Source organism: Equus caballus, chromosome 7 (assembly GCF_041296265.1).
Source record: "Equus caballus isolate H_3958 breed thoroughbred chromosome 7, TB-T2T, whole genome shotgun sequence".
Taxonomy (NCBI): domain Eukaryota; kingdom Metazoa; phylum Chordata; class Mammalia; order Perissodactyla; family Equidae; genus Equus; species Equus caballus.
The window spans coordinates 95,677,790-95,695,500 of record NC_091690.1 but is presented as its reverse complement, the minus strand read 5'-3'; the positions used below and the strand labels follow the sequence as shown (position 1 = coordinate 95,695,500).

Sequence of the window (17,711 nt, the reverse complement as noted above, 5' to 3'; positions counted from 1 at the left end):
ATACCTCATTACACAAGCAATTTTAAGGTCTCCACTTGTATCATATTTGGTAGAAATATTACTGTCTTAAATTGTGTTCCCCCATAAGCAAATCCTGAGACAAGGAATTGAATGCAAGTCATGTTTTGAGAAAGAGATTCTATTAAACATTGGTAGGCCAGTAGCAAGTAAGACATGGAAGGAAAGGAAGCCAATCAGAGGTGTGTTATTGAGCAGGTTACCACTGTGAGCAACTGGGGTTCCATCTCACCAGGGACCTCTGGGAGACAGTACAGATCATGTCTCAGGGCTGTCCTCCCCAAAAGGCAAAGAACCAGGAAAATTATGTTCAATTCCTTTTTGTCATTGGCTGAAAGCCATAACACCCCCAAAGACTTCTAGAGTGCCCTGTGCAAGGGCGGAGAGAAAGCCCTGAAGCAGATTATCACAGGACAGGTGCGCTGAGATGCCATCAACATGTCCTGGAACAGTGAGTGCCAATAAGCTGTGGGTGTTGCACCCACAGTGACTACTGCGGTCACTAAGCTCCTACCACATTCCTCTCCCTGTACTTGGCATTATCATACACTATACCATTAGATCTTTGTAAGTGCCAATTTTAGAAAGGGAAAATCAGGGTTTAGTGCAGTAAACGAATCTTCCCAAGGGCATACGATTTGAATCCAAGTTGTCCTCACTACAAAAGTTTTGCACTGTTTTCTCTCCTCTGATACCTGAGACTTTTCATTCCGCACTGATTCCTTACCTCTTTAAGAAACGTTCCTTATATCTGGTGCCCTCATTCACACGTCTGATGGAGTACGATCTGACTCACAGTGTACTGGATGTATCGTCTGAAGAAAGAGGGTCTGAAAATGAAGTGGTTCTTTACTTGGGGGGAGGTTTGAGCAGGGAAAGTTGGGAAATGGGGATCAGTGTGAAACTGAGTGACAATTCTGCCAAGAGGAGTTCTTTCTAGAAAGAACTTCATAGAGGGGCCCACCTTAAGCCATGAAACAAAGCTTGTGTCTCGTTTCCAGGAGAAGGACAAATTACTAGTTAACTTCTGACTTAATCAAAACGATTTTTCTTAAATTCAAACAAGAAAACTACTACCAATTAGAAACTACTCCCAAGCACTACTACCATATTTTTTCCTGTTGTCCCAAGCCTATATAGCGTAAAATCACATTATAAATCCAAAGCACTGAACTGACAGGAATCCCAGGAGAAAGAGGACTTTCTTCGCAGCACTTTTGCAAACCTCGCTCACTCTTTGCACGTCCTTCTCTCTGTTCTTTCTAGTACTTACAACTGCGATTCAACAAGCTGGTTCGCTACGCAGCCACGGTCATCTACATCGTGCAGACGGTAAGGGGTAAGGGCTGCGGAAACGTGGAAATGGGGGTGACAAGACATGGGTTCATTTATTTCAGGGGGCAACTGGCTCAATTAATGGATAGGCTTAATCCTAAGAAAAACCACTTTCTTCCAAGGATAGCACTTTCAAAATATATGATTACATCGAGAGTTGTCTGCATTGCACAGACCCCTATATGTCTGTACAAACAATAACAAACAAATGTATATCATAAACCACATAGGAAATAAGACATTTTCTTAAAATTTACTTTGAACTCATTTAATTTGTACAAGTTGCTTTGGATATGAAATGCTCTGGTAATTTCTTTTTTTTCTTTCTTTCTTTTTATTTTTTTAAACTAGTTAACTGAGTTGAACCAGAAATACCTGTTTTGCTGAAAATCATTTTAAGACAATATTTTCAAACCAATACTCCCCTTTCCCCTCTGGGACTTCTCTCCACCTCCAGCTCTAGGACCTTCATGCTGCCCCAGGCTGTGGCACACAGTGGTCACGCCTTTCCTCCTGCCTGCTTCCCTTTTCTTCATCAAAACTCCCACTCACTGACTGAAGGATTTAAGAGAGTGAAAAGGAGGACAATAATGCTCCTTGACCTGTCCGTAGATATTTATCTTTTAAAACCCTCACATGAATCTCTAAGGGGTGAAATTCCATTTAAAATAAAGTGGGACTGCGCCCACTTCCCTCAGTGCTGGGAGACGGCAGACATGCTCCCGTGGAGAGCAGCCATGGTGTCAGCCTTCCCTGCACAGCACCCACTCCTCACACACCTTCCCATGTCCACTCGGAAATCCATATTGCACCAAACTGCTAGGCGTGTTTGTGTCATAGTGATACGTGCCTAAGGAAGGCGGGGATCAAAAACTTAACTGGGAGCCCATTTTTGTGTCCTCCAGAAATACACCATATCTAGCCATAAAACCTCAAAATTCACAGCAATCTTAAAAGTCCAACCCTCTTCATCTAATGCCTATTATCCCTTTGGCAAACTAGTTACAGTGGTGGATGCCTTCAAAATTAGAGTGGATGGAAATGAGATGCTGGTGAGCAAGTTGAAGGAGATATATCTCCAAGTTCAGCGAAGAACTTCCTAGGCAGCTCTCTCCTCCATGCCACTTTTCTCACTGTTGACCCGATCCTCATTTCTACCCAGATTCTCTACACGGGAGTGGTGGTGTATGCACCTGCTCTGGCGCTCAATCAAGGTGAGTTATGGACACTCCCCCGGGTACACTCCACCATTTGTATGCCTGCGTGTTCACCTCGCAGAAATATACATAAAACCTCTTGTTGGGGCGACTTCCTGTGGTTAGTGTGCTCTGAATTACTCTCGTAGTTACAACAGAAATCTAAAAATTGAGCATTGAAAATAATGCAAACAACTGGTTACTTGATTTTGCCCACATTGTTCCGAACACCTAGTTTGATTGTTTTTTGTTTGCTCATGTGTTTTGCTTTTTAGTCACTGAAATGATGGCAGTTTGCATATTGTATATGCACAACCACTAAGTAAGGTCATCTAAAAGTCGTGGTCCTGTCTCAAAGATTTCATGGCATAGATAATCCAAATGCACGAATAAAAGGTGCTTGTAGTAATTACTTTAAGATTTACACTTGACCTTTTCAAGAGAATAAAATCCTAGAAACAAAAAGGAAAGGAAAAAACAAAAGTGAAATAAATTTCGTAGTGATACCTATAATATCAGAAGGCCTCAAGATTCAGTTTAATGGTGCTATGTACTTAGATGGAGAGGTGTTGACTCATGGTTGGTGTCTAGGTGACTCTGGAGCACTCAGACGAACTTTAAGAAAAGAAATATTGGTGCAAAGATTGGAAGCTCCAGAAGCTTAGGAAGAAAAGTTTGGCTTTTAACATTACATGAAATGTATGGACTTGGTTGAAGTATCATAATGTAATAAAATAATCTTTATCAGAGGTGAGAAAATTTAACCTGAGAAAACTCTAATTTGATTTCCATTTGCTCACAAAGAACACCGACAGAAATATTCTGACTTTTTCCTTATAAAGCTCGCTCTTTTGCCTTCCTCAGAGAAACCTCTTTCACTGCTTTTTCTCCTTCCGTAGTGACTGGGTTTGATCTCTGGGGCTCTGTGTTTGCAACAGGAATTGTCTGCACGTTCTACTGTACGCTGGTACGTATCTAGCCGTGAACAAGCATTTAGCACCATCTCCTAATATGGGATACCAGCAAATCCCAACCAGAGGGCATCTAATTATAGCAGAAATTGCTGTTCCAAAATTAAACAGAAACATGCTGGCTTATCTCTCACAGTTTCCTGAGGAAGGTGCTGTTATATTATTTAAAATTCTTTTAATTCTTTTACCAACCCTGCGTAGAGTTTGGGCTCTGAGCTCATTCGAGAAAGCCATGACAAAGGGAAGATTTAATGAAAGAACTCCTTGTCTAGAGGATAAGTGACTACATGCAACTTCTGAGAAAACAATTTGCTCCTTAACAGTGATTAAAAACCACAGGTAGCGTTCATCCTCCCCTGTCTACTGGCTGAGAAATACACCATGCGTGTGTGAGTGATCAAGGATGGCTGGTGTTTTGTAAACATGAGGATTCCACAGCTGGTTCTTGTCTCTTATCTTTGGCTAAGCATGGATTACAATTATCATTTGGCTTTACACACGCTCTGTGTTTAACGAAGGAACCTGGGTGGTATCGGCAACATATTTATATAACTGTTCCAATCAGTTTAGTTCAAGGAACATTCACTGAGTGACGATTTTTTGCCATGCCCTGCAATGGGAATCTTTTTTCTTCTGAGTCATTGGCACCATATACAGAGGCAACAAGTGACCAGCTCAGAATACGGCAGTGGTTCCCTGACAGCTGGATTCTCTTACGTCCTCTATAGAGAAAAATAGAGTAATTGATATATTATCAGATGGTAGACCATGTAAGTATTTTGGCATTATGTGCACATCACATATTCTTTTAACATATATCACAATACACAACTTTAAAATGCCCTTATCGCTCTTTTTCATACTTGCAAATCCCAACATTTCTTTGCACAGGAAGTTTTATCTTAATTGTTTTCCTTTCCATTCTTACTCCCATAGTTCTATTTCAGACACGTCTCTCCTACTTAGGTTAAAAATAGCCTCCTGCTCCTCCCACATCTGTGACAGATCAGCTGCTCTGAGGAATCTGCCCATAGAAGGATAACTGGATGCTCAGCTAGGGCCTGGCTAAGAAGCCACAGTAATGGGTGACAGAGACAGCGGAATACTGTCTTCCAATCATCATCATCATCATCATCATTGTATGTAATTTTGGGATTAAGAAAAAGAATAACTCTTGTTTGAACAACAATAGAATATAAATCAGGAACAGAGTAATCAAACAGTTTATAATCCTTGCCTTGTTGGGGATTAAGACATTTCTTAAATTTAGACCCTAAATTAAAAATTCATGGCAACATTTCAGGGGATCCATTTAAATAAAATGGTCAAAGCAGAAAAAGAGAATTAAAACAAAACAAAACCTCAACTGATTTAAGCAAGAGAAGAAAAGAGGAAAAAAAACACATGGAAAAAGTAGAACAAATGGAAAACAAAAAGTAAGCTGTCAGAAACAAGTCTGGATATTTAATCACCATGGCAAGCCAAATGAACTAAACCGACTACCTCTTCCCCCGCCCCTGCAGGCCTCTGTCAGATTAATCTTCTAAAAACATCCATTTCTTCACACTGCTTGACTGACCTGATTCTCTTCTTGCTTCCCATTGTTCTCAGGATAAAGTAAAAGCTTCCCAGCCTGATGTTGAAAATCTTCCATTATGTGAATCTATCCACCCATCTAATGTCTTGTCGCCTCACCTCTGTTCCATCCGTCCTCTCTCCAGCCGTGCTGGAGGCTTCAGGGTCTCTTCAAAATAGTGGCTTATTTATCAACACTTTTGCTAATATTGCAGTCGCTCGACTCTGATAGTGCTGGTGGTACAGAGCATTCCTAAGATAACCAGTGAGAGAGATTAAAAAACAAGTAGTGATTCCTGCCATCCAGGGGTTTGCAATCTAGTGAGGTCAAGAAACACTAGGTTCCAAACAACATAGACTGATTAACATATAAGTGACACTAAAGGCACAATCAGGGTTATAGATCCGTGGGGAGAGTGTGTATGTGTGTGTGTGTGTGTTTTGCTGTATGAAGGAGTCATAGAGTCAGAGAAATTTTCACGGTGGCCATAATCTGTCTTTTGACGAACAATTGATAAATCGGTTTGGTCCCTTGCCTCGTGTCTAGCTGATGTTCAGGTCTATGCATACTTTTTCATAACCAGCGCCAAGTAGCCTTGGAAAACTGAGGTCTCTGACATTTGGTCTTCATATCACTAAAATCTGATGTTGTGATTTGGGTTTGGAAGTCTTACCATCTGTAAAGAAAATCAAAATACCACTATTTAGGAAGTGGGAGGTAAGAGATTGATTGTTCCTCAAATCAGGATTTGAACAAAATATACAAATACAATGCTTCTGGCAGGGACTTTAATGTCTATTTGTTTAATTGAAGTTTAATTTTAATTATAAAAGAAATGATGGGACAACCTCCATGTCTTCTTTCTTCTCAAGATACAGATGAAGCCTGTCATCTTTTCACACAAGTTCTTGACACTCTGGAGGAGTAACAGGGAAAGATAATTCTATTTTTCAAGTTAAAAATACCATATGCTTTCATTCTCATAGTGCTTATTCATTTTCAAAGCACTTTTTCTAAGTATCACCTCATTAATCTTTCCCGATTTGCTCACTTCACCTTTGCCACCACCTAGGGATTCTATACCTGGATCACTCCAGCAGCCTCTTTCTTTCCTTCTTTCTTCTTGGCCACGTGTTCTCAATGAGAATTCCACCTTGCAATCACTTGGGGAGCTTTCAAATAATACTGCGGACTGGCTCCCGCCCAGATCCCTCAGTGGATTCAGAATCTCTGGGGTTGGGGCTCAAACATTAGGGTTTTTTTTTGGCTTATTTGCAAGGTCCCCAAGTGACTCTAACAAGGAGCCGGGTTTGATGACAGCCACTGTAACCTCTTGCCTCATCACTCCATCCTAAGTTCTGCTATTAGATTTCTCTTCCTGAAACTCTGGTTTGCTCACCTCACTATTTGACCTCCTCTAGCTTTTAAAATTCCCTTCTGCGTGAACATCTGAAATCTGTCATTCTCACCTAGTGCTTTTCTTCTTTATCAGTATTCGATCATCCCAGTTTTCCAGAATTAATTCACTGTCACTATTTCCAAAAAAAAAAAGGAAACTCACATTGCACAAGACAGACCCAGGTGATTACCCTCAACTCCCTCACCATTCATCACCTGTATTCATTAATCACAAGCAGTGTTGATTTCACCTGGCAAATATCTTTCCAATCCATCAGCTTCTTTCCATCTCTACCCTACTTGAAACGCCTGTTATCTTGGGCATGGACTACTGAAATAAACTCTTAGCTCATCTCTCAACTCCTTTTCTTCTATGGTCCTGCAATCTACTGTCCACACACCACTGCAACTACTGTGAGACAAACAAATTCTCTCAGCATATAAGTCTCTTTATTTTCTCTTATTGCTGTTGAGAAATCATTTAAGCAGCCTTGTCAAAACTGGTGTATTCTGGCCTTTTGCAAATTCAGCAACCTCCCTTCAGGTGTTGCTCTACACATCCTTCAGTCTGTACCTCTAGCATTCTTGCATTTCTTCAGGCAGCCATCCTGGTTCCTCCACACAGGCTGCTGCCCTCTCCTCTCTGTCCTCTGTACCTGGTAAGTTTGTACACATTCTTCAGAGATTATTTTGAATGGCACCTCCTCAAGACCAGGTCAGGACTCCCTACTATATGCTTCCATGGTAACCTGTCCTTCTTAATTGCACTTTCCACAATTTTAAATAAATAGCTACATTATTGTCTAGTATCTGCTTCTCACACTAGATTAGTATAACTATGAAGTTGAGGAAGGAAGCTGTCACTTTCACTTACCATTTTTATTCCCACGCTTAACATAGTACTTGGCACATAAGAGATGCTCAGTGACTGTTGCTGAATCCAAAAAAGAACGGAAGAAAGAAAGAATGAATGAATGATTGCATTAGCAGGGAGGCTGTGAAGAAGTGGAAGAGCTGCAGGCCTCCTTTTCAAGAACTCACCTGCGTTCTCTCCATTTCAGGGAGGACTAAAAGCAGTGGTATGGACAGATGCCTTTCAGATGGTTGTCATGATTGTGGGCTTCTTAACAGTTCTGATTCAAGGATCGGCTTATGCTGGTGGATTACACAATGTATTAGAGCACTCAAGAAATGGATCTCGACTAAATATCTTTGAGTACGTCCAATGCTACGTTCCCATATTTTATAAAGATTTTGCTACATGACCACGTCACCTAAAATAGTATCTGGGCATCAAAGGCACATCTCTGTTCATTTACTTCCCTCTGCCCCGCAGCTTTGACCCGGATCCTCTCAGGCGGCACACTTTCTGGACGATCTCAGTGGGAGGCACCTTCACTTGGCTGGGGATCTATGGAGTGAACCAGTCCACCATCCAGCGATGCATCTCCTGCAAAACAGAAAAGCACGCAAAGCTGTGAGTTATTAACAAAGAAACATTTCTACTTTTTCTCCGCCTTTATTGGTAGTTATTATATGCTTCCGTGTGTGTGTGTGTGTGTGTGTGTGTGTAAGAGAAAGAGAAATGGAAGGATTCATTTAACCCTTGTGAAGCAGCATCACCACTCCCATCTCACACGAAAGAGGTGGAGCCGGGTTGGAACTTAGGTCTGTCTACCTTCGCTGGCGTCTTTTGTGACCTCCATGAATTGAGAAGTTACTAGATTAAATTAGGTGCCCTGGGTGGCAAGACAGAGGGAAATAGTACATTTTTCTTACAGTTTCTGTGAGGAGATGGTCCTTATCACTTATTTCATTCAGCATGTGCTCTCTTCAACTATTTTTCTTTCAATGGATATGCCCTTAAAGTTTCCAAGGAGAGGTTAAAAAGGAAGAAATCCTAGGGTAATGAGGCAAGCCATGAGGGGACCTTAGTGGTTCCCACTCTTGCTGGGATGGCCGGTCCCAGGCCTGCTGGGCCTGCTTTCTCTGTGGTACTCCAGTAGGCACACAGCTGGTTAAGCCTTTTCCGAGTCCTGCATCTCATCTTGGATGGCGACCAAAGGAAGCTGTGCATGTTTTTGCAAAACGGGCAGAAATGAGCTAGAATTGCTTCTAAAATGGGCATTTCATCTTCATCACTGTTGTCCAAGGTTCTCCCCGGTTGTCAGGATGCTCTTAACTTTTCTTGGAATGACAAACAGCCACTGTGAATATTTCCACAATTGATTTTAAAATCCTTTCAATGCACAGTTTCTTATTTAGACTGAATAAAAGATAAAGTGCCAAGACATGGTTCGCCATTTTGTATCTTGAATTCCAAAAGGGAATATATTACTTATATATTTTGCACACTCTCAAAAGGAAGAAATAAAAACATTATCTAGTATTCCATCAACTCGCTGGAACATATTTATATCCTATAACAATAAATAATACTAGCGAACCCTCCACACCCATGATCATCACTTTATCAAATAGCAGAATTGTTGAAAATGTATTTAAGATCAAATGTGACTTTGATCTCAAAATCCATTTAAAATTAAAATTCATTTAAAATAAACTAGAGTTGACTGTGTGTCTCTAAAGGGGAAAATCTTTTGGTGAAATAAACATTCTCTGTTAAACCTAGTTTAAAAAAAAATCTTATGTGTTTGTGTTATTTTTTCTTGAGAACATGCCTAATTTCTATTACTACAATAATACCTGAAAGTTAGGAAATGTATCCTTTTTTATCATATTTTCCCCACAAGGTCAAGAACAATGTTTCGTGCTTATTAAAGGTTTATCACTTATTAAACAAAGTAATGCTTCAAGAAGATCATGGTTGTGTGTGTGATAAATATGTGTGCATGATGTATAAACACATATACGTGGACACACATGTATATGTAGGAGTATGTATATGTGTGTATAGAGGAGTATATATATGTGTGTGGGTAAATAGAGGAGTATATATATGTGTGTGTGTCTATGCATACACACACTCTTGCTCATACACTCTCATATGTATGTTTGTGTTTGTGTAGCTCTAAGTCTCATTTAGTGGCTTAGTTTCAATCAACAGAGTCAATACAGTTCCATTCATGATGGTTGCTTGGAATTTGGAATTTGTTGCATTAGTATTTAGCAGATCTGAAAACTGTCAGAAAGGAGAGATACTTATGAGTAAAGAAATGTATATAATTTCCTAAGCATTTAGGACTGCCCCTCAGGTTCCACTCATCACCACCCCTGTGGAGGGACCAGAGCTATGATAGGAATTTTGTGAGAATAGGGAATGATGAAAAAGTAAAAATTTTCTTTAGAAAAGACTTCCCTGAGAGAATCGAAATTGATTAGTTGACATGATTCAGGAGGGAGGAACCAGTGAAAATGGTCCGTGCAGCTGGAGTGCTCATAGCTGGAGGGGAGGACATGGTGGGGCTCTCATTAGTCACATACCTAGAGCCTCAAAGGCACTGCGGGGGCGCTGGAGGCCACTGGGAGCCAGCTCACCTGGAGGCTCTGCAGAACGTTGATGAAACGCACTGCTCTGCTGGGTTATCTGAGTCGGATGTGATGAAAACACTCCATGAGAGTTTAGGAAAACCTCTGCTACGTGGGGAAAACACATCCTGCCACATAGGTAGGTGAAAAATAGATCCATAAATTTCCCACTGATGTGGCCATGGTTCAAACCACAAGCGACTTATTATATATGCATTTAATTGCATGGCCAGGAATGCTGGGTACTCACTAAAGACAACTTCATGCTAAGTCAGATCTTCCTCGCACCTGCAAATAATACCACTTACCAAGTCATATTAGAGCTGCTCCCTGGAAGCTGACTTGCACCCCTGTAGTCTCTAGACCCCAGTTTATCTTCCAGGACTGCTGACAGCACATGATGCTGTGAGGGTGGGAGGAGTCCATGCAGGTATTGGGCCCCTCCCATCACCACCCCCTCTCCCAGCTAAGATAAGCACACCCACATGCAGTCACTTTTGTTGCATTCCCACTGCCTTACTTTGTTTCCCTCGTATCTCCTATCACATCTAAAATCATCTTATTTATTTATTTCATTTCAGTGGTTACTACCTGCCTCCAATCCCAGAACATAATCTCCATGAGTGGGTTCTCTGTTGCTCACTGCTGTATTCCCAGCACCTAGAACAGAGCCTGGTACATAGAGATGCTTAATAAATATTTTTTGAATGAATCAATGAAGTGGCTTAACAAACAGGAGTATTAGCCCTGTAGAGAATCGAAGTTCATTTCTAATGAAAACACATTCACAATCAAGGACTTGAACATTTTATACAATCTTGCCATTGGTTGCTCATTTCCCACAGTTGACTGGTGAAGTTTTAAAAATGTTTTGGGTAATGTATGAATGTCCTCTATATGGCTATATAGCCTACAATATTTTTACAGGCCTACATATATCTTTACTCATTCAGTCCTCATGTTAGTCCTGTAATAAGTAAAGTAGGTGTGTTCCACTCTTTTTACAGATGATGTAACTGCCCCACAATGTTATATGACTCGTCTAAGCTCACATCGTTGTTAGGATAAAGTCTTCCGATCCCAGATCCAAAGTTTTTATAAAAGAATAAATGATATAAAGAGTGCAATCATATTGTACTGAATTTCTACCATTCATTCAATCATTTATTACCCAAAGTAAAATAATTTTATGTGTGCTCTGTGCGAGCTCAATCTATGCTTTGGGGACATAGCACTGTGCTCATTTGAGTGAGGGAAACAGATAAATAAATGAGTAGATTTTACAATTTCAGATAATGATAAATGCTAAAAAGTTGTAAAGCAGCATAAGGAGTAGAAACTGATGAGAGAGCAGGGAGTGACTGTTTCAGAGTAAGGCAGTCAGGGCGTCCTCCCGAGGGACGCCGGAGCGGAGGCTTGAGTCTGCCCGCGCTGACAGCACGAGTACAACCAACGCAGTTTGTAGGTATCGATCGCCTTAGGCACCAGTTGTCTCGGCAAGGGGATCTCTGAATCAACCCCTCCAAACACAAACAAACAAAGAAAACCCAAAGATAAACCTGTTAGAAAACTCCCAAGGAAGTAACTGCTGAGATAAGACCTTTTTCTAATGTAAATAATGTGAAATATAAACTTCTAAATGGAATAATTATGTACCACGTTTGCTTCATAAGTGAGGTCTTTGATTTAAGCGTTTTTTCAAAGTCAGGTACACCTGTGCAATGTAGGTTTCGGGGAGCTTTGAATGTGTGTCCTTACATTTGAATGTGGACGCGCTCGAGTCCATTCAAACGATGGCTGGACCCAAGAAAACGCCCGGCATCACTCTTTACCCCTGCGTTCTCTCCAGAGCGAGATGAGTGCTTGCTGAGACCAGGGTGAGCCCAGCCAGCATGCAGGTCTTCCCTGAGATCAAGAAAATGAGTAATATTTTGAGTTTCAGGGGATAGTAGTGAATACAAAATAACCATAGGATCCTGCAAAAACACTCCAACTGGAATCCAGCATATCTGTTTGCTGTGGGACAAAAAGAATAGCTCCAAAGAACAGGGTAAAATGAACTTAGGTTTTTCATACTTTCCAATGTCTGTAAAAAAACTCAATTTTTTCATCTGAATTAATCTACAAAGTGAATATTTCCAGAACTTGTCTACTTCTACATTTACCTCACCATCCCTCTGGAAGAAAAGATGTTAAAATGTAAGTTGGCTTTTTGACAGTCTTCTGAATCGAGTGGGGGGAAAATCACTTGAACTTACATAATATGACTGATTGTTACAGGAAATTTCATCCAAGAAGATAGATCTCATACCACACTCTGAAGTTTTGCAGAACAATTCCCAGTTTCAAGAGAAAATTCATTGAAAACCTACCACATTCAAATTTTGTGATGTCTAAAAATGTAATATTCTCAAAAAAACAAAATACAAAAGTATAAAATGTAATGACTCTTGAAAGCTGCAGAATTTTGTTTTATGGCAAGAAGGCCAAAAACATTTTCCCATGTGTCTTTGGTAATGACGTCACCACGTGGTAATGACGTCACTGCACTGTCATATGGAGTGGAGGCTGCAGTAGACCCGTGTGTTCTTTTCTAGAGCACTGTATTTCAACTTGTTGGGTCTCTGGGTCATCCTGCTGTGCGCCGTCTTCTCTGGCTTGATCATGTACTCCTACTTCAGAGACTGCGACCCCTGGACTTCCGGCATCATCTCGGCCCCAGACCAGGTGTGTGTTCCCTCGGGCCCGTGGGGAGTGGTGGGGATGTGTGTGCTCCTGGCCATCGATGGGTTATGTGGGGTCCTTCTCTTTCCTACCTGGACCACCAGCCGCTTCTCACACCCTGAGGACTTGGTTTCTTTCGTCTCCTCTTGGGTGACATCACCACACTTTGGGTTCTGACATGGAGGAGTGAGCCTGTAAAGCAAAGGTACCTTACCTTGTCCTTGAAGACAGGCCCAGAGCCGGGGCAAGGTGGGGGAGAGTGAAAGGGGGGCTTGAACCCATGGCTTTGGCGGTTGATGCTGCCTGTGGACTCTTTTCTTCTCTATGTCTCAACTTTGATTAATGATGCTTTAATCTCAAATTGAACAAAATGACCCTTATTTCTATAATGATTCTGCTTATGTCTTCTTGTCATAGCTTAAACACCATCACCCCCAATATACTATGGTAAACGTGCTTTCAAAAGCCCCATTTATGGAGAGTGTGCTCAGGAGGTGCAGTTGCCCCCTCCTCCTCCCTATATATTCAACTGCCCCTCTGTCCTGTGGGGGCTCCTCTCACACAAATCCAGCTACAGAGTAGAACCGTAATACCTGGATTCCCTGAAGACCCGTTTTAAGCATTTATTTTCAGGGTATAATTGTTAATATTAAGGGTAAACTGGCAAGAAAAGGGCATACATCGCGAACATAAGAAAAATTTTAAAAGTTCCTGAACCTCCTAAAGTTCATCCAACCCTTTTTCCTAATATTGACTGTCTCCTTCCTACCCCTACAGCTGGGCCTCAGGTCCACAGAATTGGACTGATCATAACCTTAGTCCGTGCAAACTCCTTGATTATAACTTTACTTTGTATTTTTTTTCTTTTCCATGTCCTTTTGCTATCAAGCTACATTCCCACATTTCAGACAGTGCTGTTGAGACCACTAATCCTGTCTTGTTTTGCCCCCTCGCCAGCTGATGCCATACTTTGTCATGGAGATATTTCCCACAATGCCAGGACTGCCGGGACTCTTTGTGGCTTGTGCCTTCAGTGGAACTCTGAGGTTAGTATACTGACAACACTCTGCTCTGAAGATGATGATGACAGTGATGGTAGTGATGGTGACAACAAGGATGACGAGGATGATGGTGGTAGCAATCACAGTATTCACTGAGTACTTACTGTGTGTCGGCTGCCTGTTGAACGCTTTATTTGTGTGTGCTCATTAGTTGTCACGCAATATTTGATACTGAAGCTTTGCTCATGTTATCGTCAGTTTACAGAGAGGGAAACAGGTTTAGCAAGGTAGATAACTTACACGGAGTGAGCTAGTGACCTGCAGAGGCAGGATGTAAGCTTGGGTCTGCCCCAACGCTAGATCTCTCTGTTTATTTTCTCCACCTTGTCTGAGGCCAGCTGCCCCCACGATGTCACACGACCTTTACACAGGCAGCTCACTCTGCTGGCTTTCTCAGTCAGCTGCAATGTATTCCTGCAGAGCTATCCTTTCAAATCCATTTCCCTGCATCTTCAATAGCACACTCAGGCTGCTACAAAATTATTCATACATGTATTCTGACAAATATATCAGAAGGTTTATATTGTGCCAGGCACAGTTGGTGATGGTGGGGATACTGCAGAGAACAAGACTGACGTAAGGGTTGCCCTATACGGAGTTTGCATTCTAAGAGACATGGAAGATGGACAATATATAAGTAAACAAAATAAACCAGATATTGTTTGATAATGACAAATATCATAAAGGAAAAGACAGAGTGACGACCCGGAGAGAGGTGAGAACTCGGGGTTCTACTTTTAACAGGAATTTAGAGAAGTTCTCTTGGAGTTGGTGACATGTGTGTTGTGATCTAGAGGATGCCAGGCAGGAACCTTTACAGGCAGGGGGAAGAGCACAAACGAAAGCCCGAGGAGATAAGCTGCATAGAGCAGTGGAGGAACAAAGAGAAGAGCTGAAGCATAAGGACCTGGGAGGAGAGCAGATGGCAGAGAATCTGAAGAGGGGAGCAGGCCTCAGATGAGGAAGCGCCTCCGTGAAAGGGGAAAGAGTTTGCATTTGAGGTTGAATGGGAAGGGATTTGAAGACTTGAAGCAAGAGAGTGAGTGATGTCACACAGTAGAAGACCAGCCTGCTACGTAGGGACGGGACTATGATAAGGGCAAGAGTGGTGAAAGCGGGTGATCAGCTGGGAGGCACTTGTCTTAGTCCAGGTGAGAGATGACAGTGACCTGGAGGAGGCTGGCACAGCAGCGCCGAGGGCAGTGCACTAAACCATGATGATGGGGTCATTACTTTTCTTCAAGCCACGCGCTCTGCCTGGTGAAGCAGAGACTCAGCGGCAGGGTAAGCCTCATTGCCCTTCCCGGAGCTCAGCTGCAAAGAATCAGTTATAGGATGGGTCAAGGGCCCGTTTTAGGAGAGTAAAATGATCAGGGTCAAAATTCAAACAGTACCAGAGGATAAAAGTAGAAACTTTGTATCTTATTCCTCAAATGCCTGTCTCACTCCACAGAGTCAACCCCTATTAATGATTGCTTTTTAATAAACCAGAAAATTTCTTTGCTTGTGTGAACATACGTATTTTTTGGCGTACAAAAAAGAGATCATGTTATATATCCTGATTCATTTTTTTAAATTAATATAATCTAGAAATCTTTCCATATCAGTAGTTCTACCTTATTTTTTTTTATCTACTCTAATGTATTTGACCAATCCTTTGATGTAAGGCATAACTGACAATGTGATGTCCTAGTCTCTTCTGGCTGCTATAACAGAATACCATAGACTGGGTGGTTTCTAAACAGACATTTAGTTCTCACAGTTCTAGAGGCTGGGAAGTCTAAGAGGAAGGTGCTGGCAGTCAGTGTCTGCTGAGGGCCCGATTTCTGGTGCATTCATGGTAATCTTCTCACTGTGTCCTCACATGGTGGAAGGGACAGGGACGAGGGGCCACTCTGGGGTCTCCATAAAAGAGAGTAATTATGTAAAGTCGCTAATCCCATTCCTGAGGGCTCCACCCTCATGACCTAATCACCTCCCAAAGGCCCCACCTGCTCAAACCATCACACTGGGGGTTAGGGTTCAACCTACAAGTTTTGAGGGGACACAAAACATCAGTGTGTAACACACGACAATGTATATCTTTCTGAGATTGTGTAAGGATATATGTAGGTTACATTCCAAGAAGTAGAATTAGTGTGTCAAAATACATATTGATTTAAACTTTTCATGGACATTGCTAAACTGACTTCCAAAAATTTGCACCAGTTTGTACACTGAAAACACTAGTGTCTCCTGCACACCACCATCAATGCTCAGTACTCTCAAACTTTTAAACTTGCCAATTTGATAGGAAAGAATGGTAAGTAATTTTAATATGAATTCCCTTGATCTTAAGTGGGACTGGCTACTTCTCCCTACTGCCTTTGGACATTTGTATTTCTTTTCTAGAAAATGTCAGTTCATGTTCTCTGTTAATTTTTTTAAGTTTCCTCTTTACATGTAAGGAAAATACCCTATTGACATACGTCTCATTTTTTCTCATTTTTCCTTTGTGTATTTGCTTTATTAATGGTATTTTTGAGTATATGGAGATTTTAATTTATATTAACCAATTCTTTTACATTATGGATTCTGGGTTAATATTCTGAGAAAGGTTTCTCGATTCCATCATTATAACTAATCACCCAGACACCATTCTAGTATATTTATTGTCTTATTAAATGTTAAAATCATTAAATCATCTAGACTATACATATGGATAAGAAATGAAGTAGAGCTCCTGCCTTATTTTCCTTCTAAGTCAGTAGCCAGTTGTCCCATTACTTTTTAGTAAATAAGCCATCTTTTTATCATTGATTTGAAATACTATTTTTATTATCTCCTACATTCTTCTATGTACTCAGGACTTTTTCTGGATTCTTTTTTACATTTCTTTGGTCTATTTGTCCACAACTATGCCAATATTAATAATTTTAATGACTATGCTTTAAAATATGATAATATCTGTTAGGCTGGTACTTATTCATTACTTTGTTTTTTTTTGGTGAGGAAGATTGTCACTGAGCTGACATCTGTACCAGTCTTCCTCTATTTTGTATGTGGGATGCTGCCACAGCATGCTGATGAGTGATGTGTAGGTCTGTGCCCAGGATTCAAATTGGTGAACCCCAGGCCACTGAAGCAGAGTCTGCAAACTTAACCACTAAACCACTGGGTGGCTCCCTCATTACTTTTTCTATGATAGAATTTCCCTTGATATGTAGGATTTTTCCCAATTATTTTCAGTTAATTCTTTGGAATTTGTACTGAAATCATGATATCTGCAATTACTTTTGAGTTTTCTCTTTTCTAATAGTTACAGTTGTATGTTCATTATCTTATATAATTGTGCTTTGAGAACAGTGATAAATAATTGAGGGAGAGCAGAAAGCCTTGTTTGTCGTGTACTTTAAAGGGAACGGTTCTTGGATTTCACCATTAAATATGAGATCAAGTTTTCATTTCAAAGATTTTTTTACGTTTAAGAACATTTGCATAAAATTAATGAAATTGTAAAAAAACAACAAAAAAGCATATGTTTATTCTACTTTTACAAAATATTTTTATGAGAGAGAGATATTGGATTTTGGTAAAATTTTGGCATTTTCAAAATGGATATTTTTTCTTTTTTTAACTTTTGACATATTAATATGTTAACAAATTTCCAAAATAGCAACATCCTCAAATTCATATAATGACTTTAACTTGCTTATGCTTACTTTTAATCTAGTGTACTGCTGAATTATTTTCACTTATATTCTTTTTAGGATTTTTGCAACTGTACCACAAAGTGAGATTTTTCTGTGGTGCTGGTACTAGGATCTTAAGGGAACTGAGGACAGAAACCGTGAGCACCAGACGACCAAACAGAAGTAGAGGGGACACTCTAGCTTTTATGTCGTCCCTCTCTACAGAGTGCTTTTTTTTTTCCCTCTTACTCTAAGGCTGACTCTCTCTGGAC

At 40.7% G+C, this 17,711-nt stretch overlaps 1 protein-coding gene and 1 long non-coding RNA gene across 3 annotated transcripts in view; one reads left to right on the top strand and one right to left on the bottom strand.

Annotated features, from left to right (window-relative positions):
• Positions 1-17,711, top strand: part of SLC5A12 (solute carrier family 5 member 12) — a 47,576-nt gene that overhangs the window by 6,982 nt on the left and 22,883 nt on the right. The window contains exons 2-8 of one of the 2 annotated variants that reach the window (XM_001504990.5): positions 1,285-1,350; positions 2,516-2,567; positions 3,449-3,516; positions 7,556-7,710; positions 7,831-7,971; positions 12,581-12,710; positions 13,665-13,753. In XM_001504990.5, coding sequence (XP_001505040.2) covers positions 1,285-1,350; positions 2,516-2,567; positions 3,449-3,516; positions 7,556-7,710; positions 7,831-7,971; positions 12,581-12,710; positions 13,665-13,753 — 701 coding nt within the window. The remainder of the gene's footprint in view (positions 1-1,284; positions 1,351-2,515; positions 2,568-3,448; positions 3,517-7,555; positions 7,711-7,830; positions 7,972-12,580; positions 12,711-13,664; positions 13,754-17,711) is intronic. The other variant, XM_070273464.1, reaches the window with a different exon arrangement.
• LOC138925062 (uncharacterized) lies at positions 5,875-7,675 on the bottom strand. The gene is made up of 3 exons (XR_011440748.1): positions 7,536-7,675; positions 7,369-7,428; positions 5,875-6,012 (listed from the first exon to the last, which is right to left on the bottom strand). It is a non-coding gene; the product is annotated as an uncharacterized lncRNA (long non-coding RNA).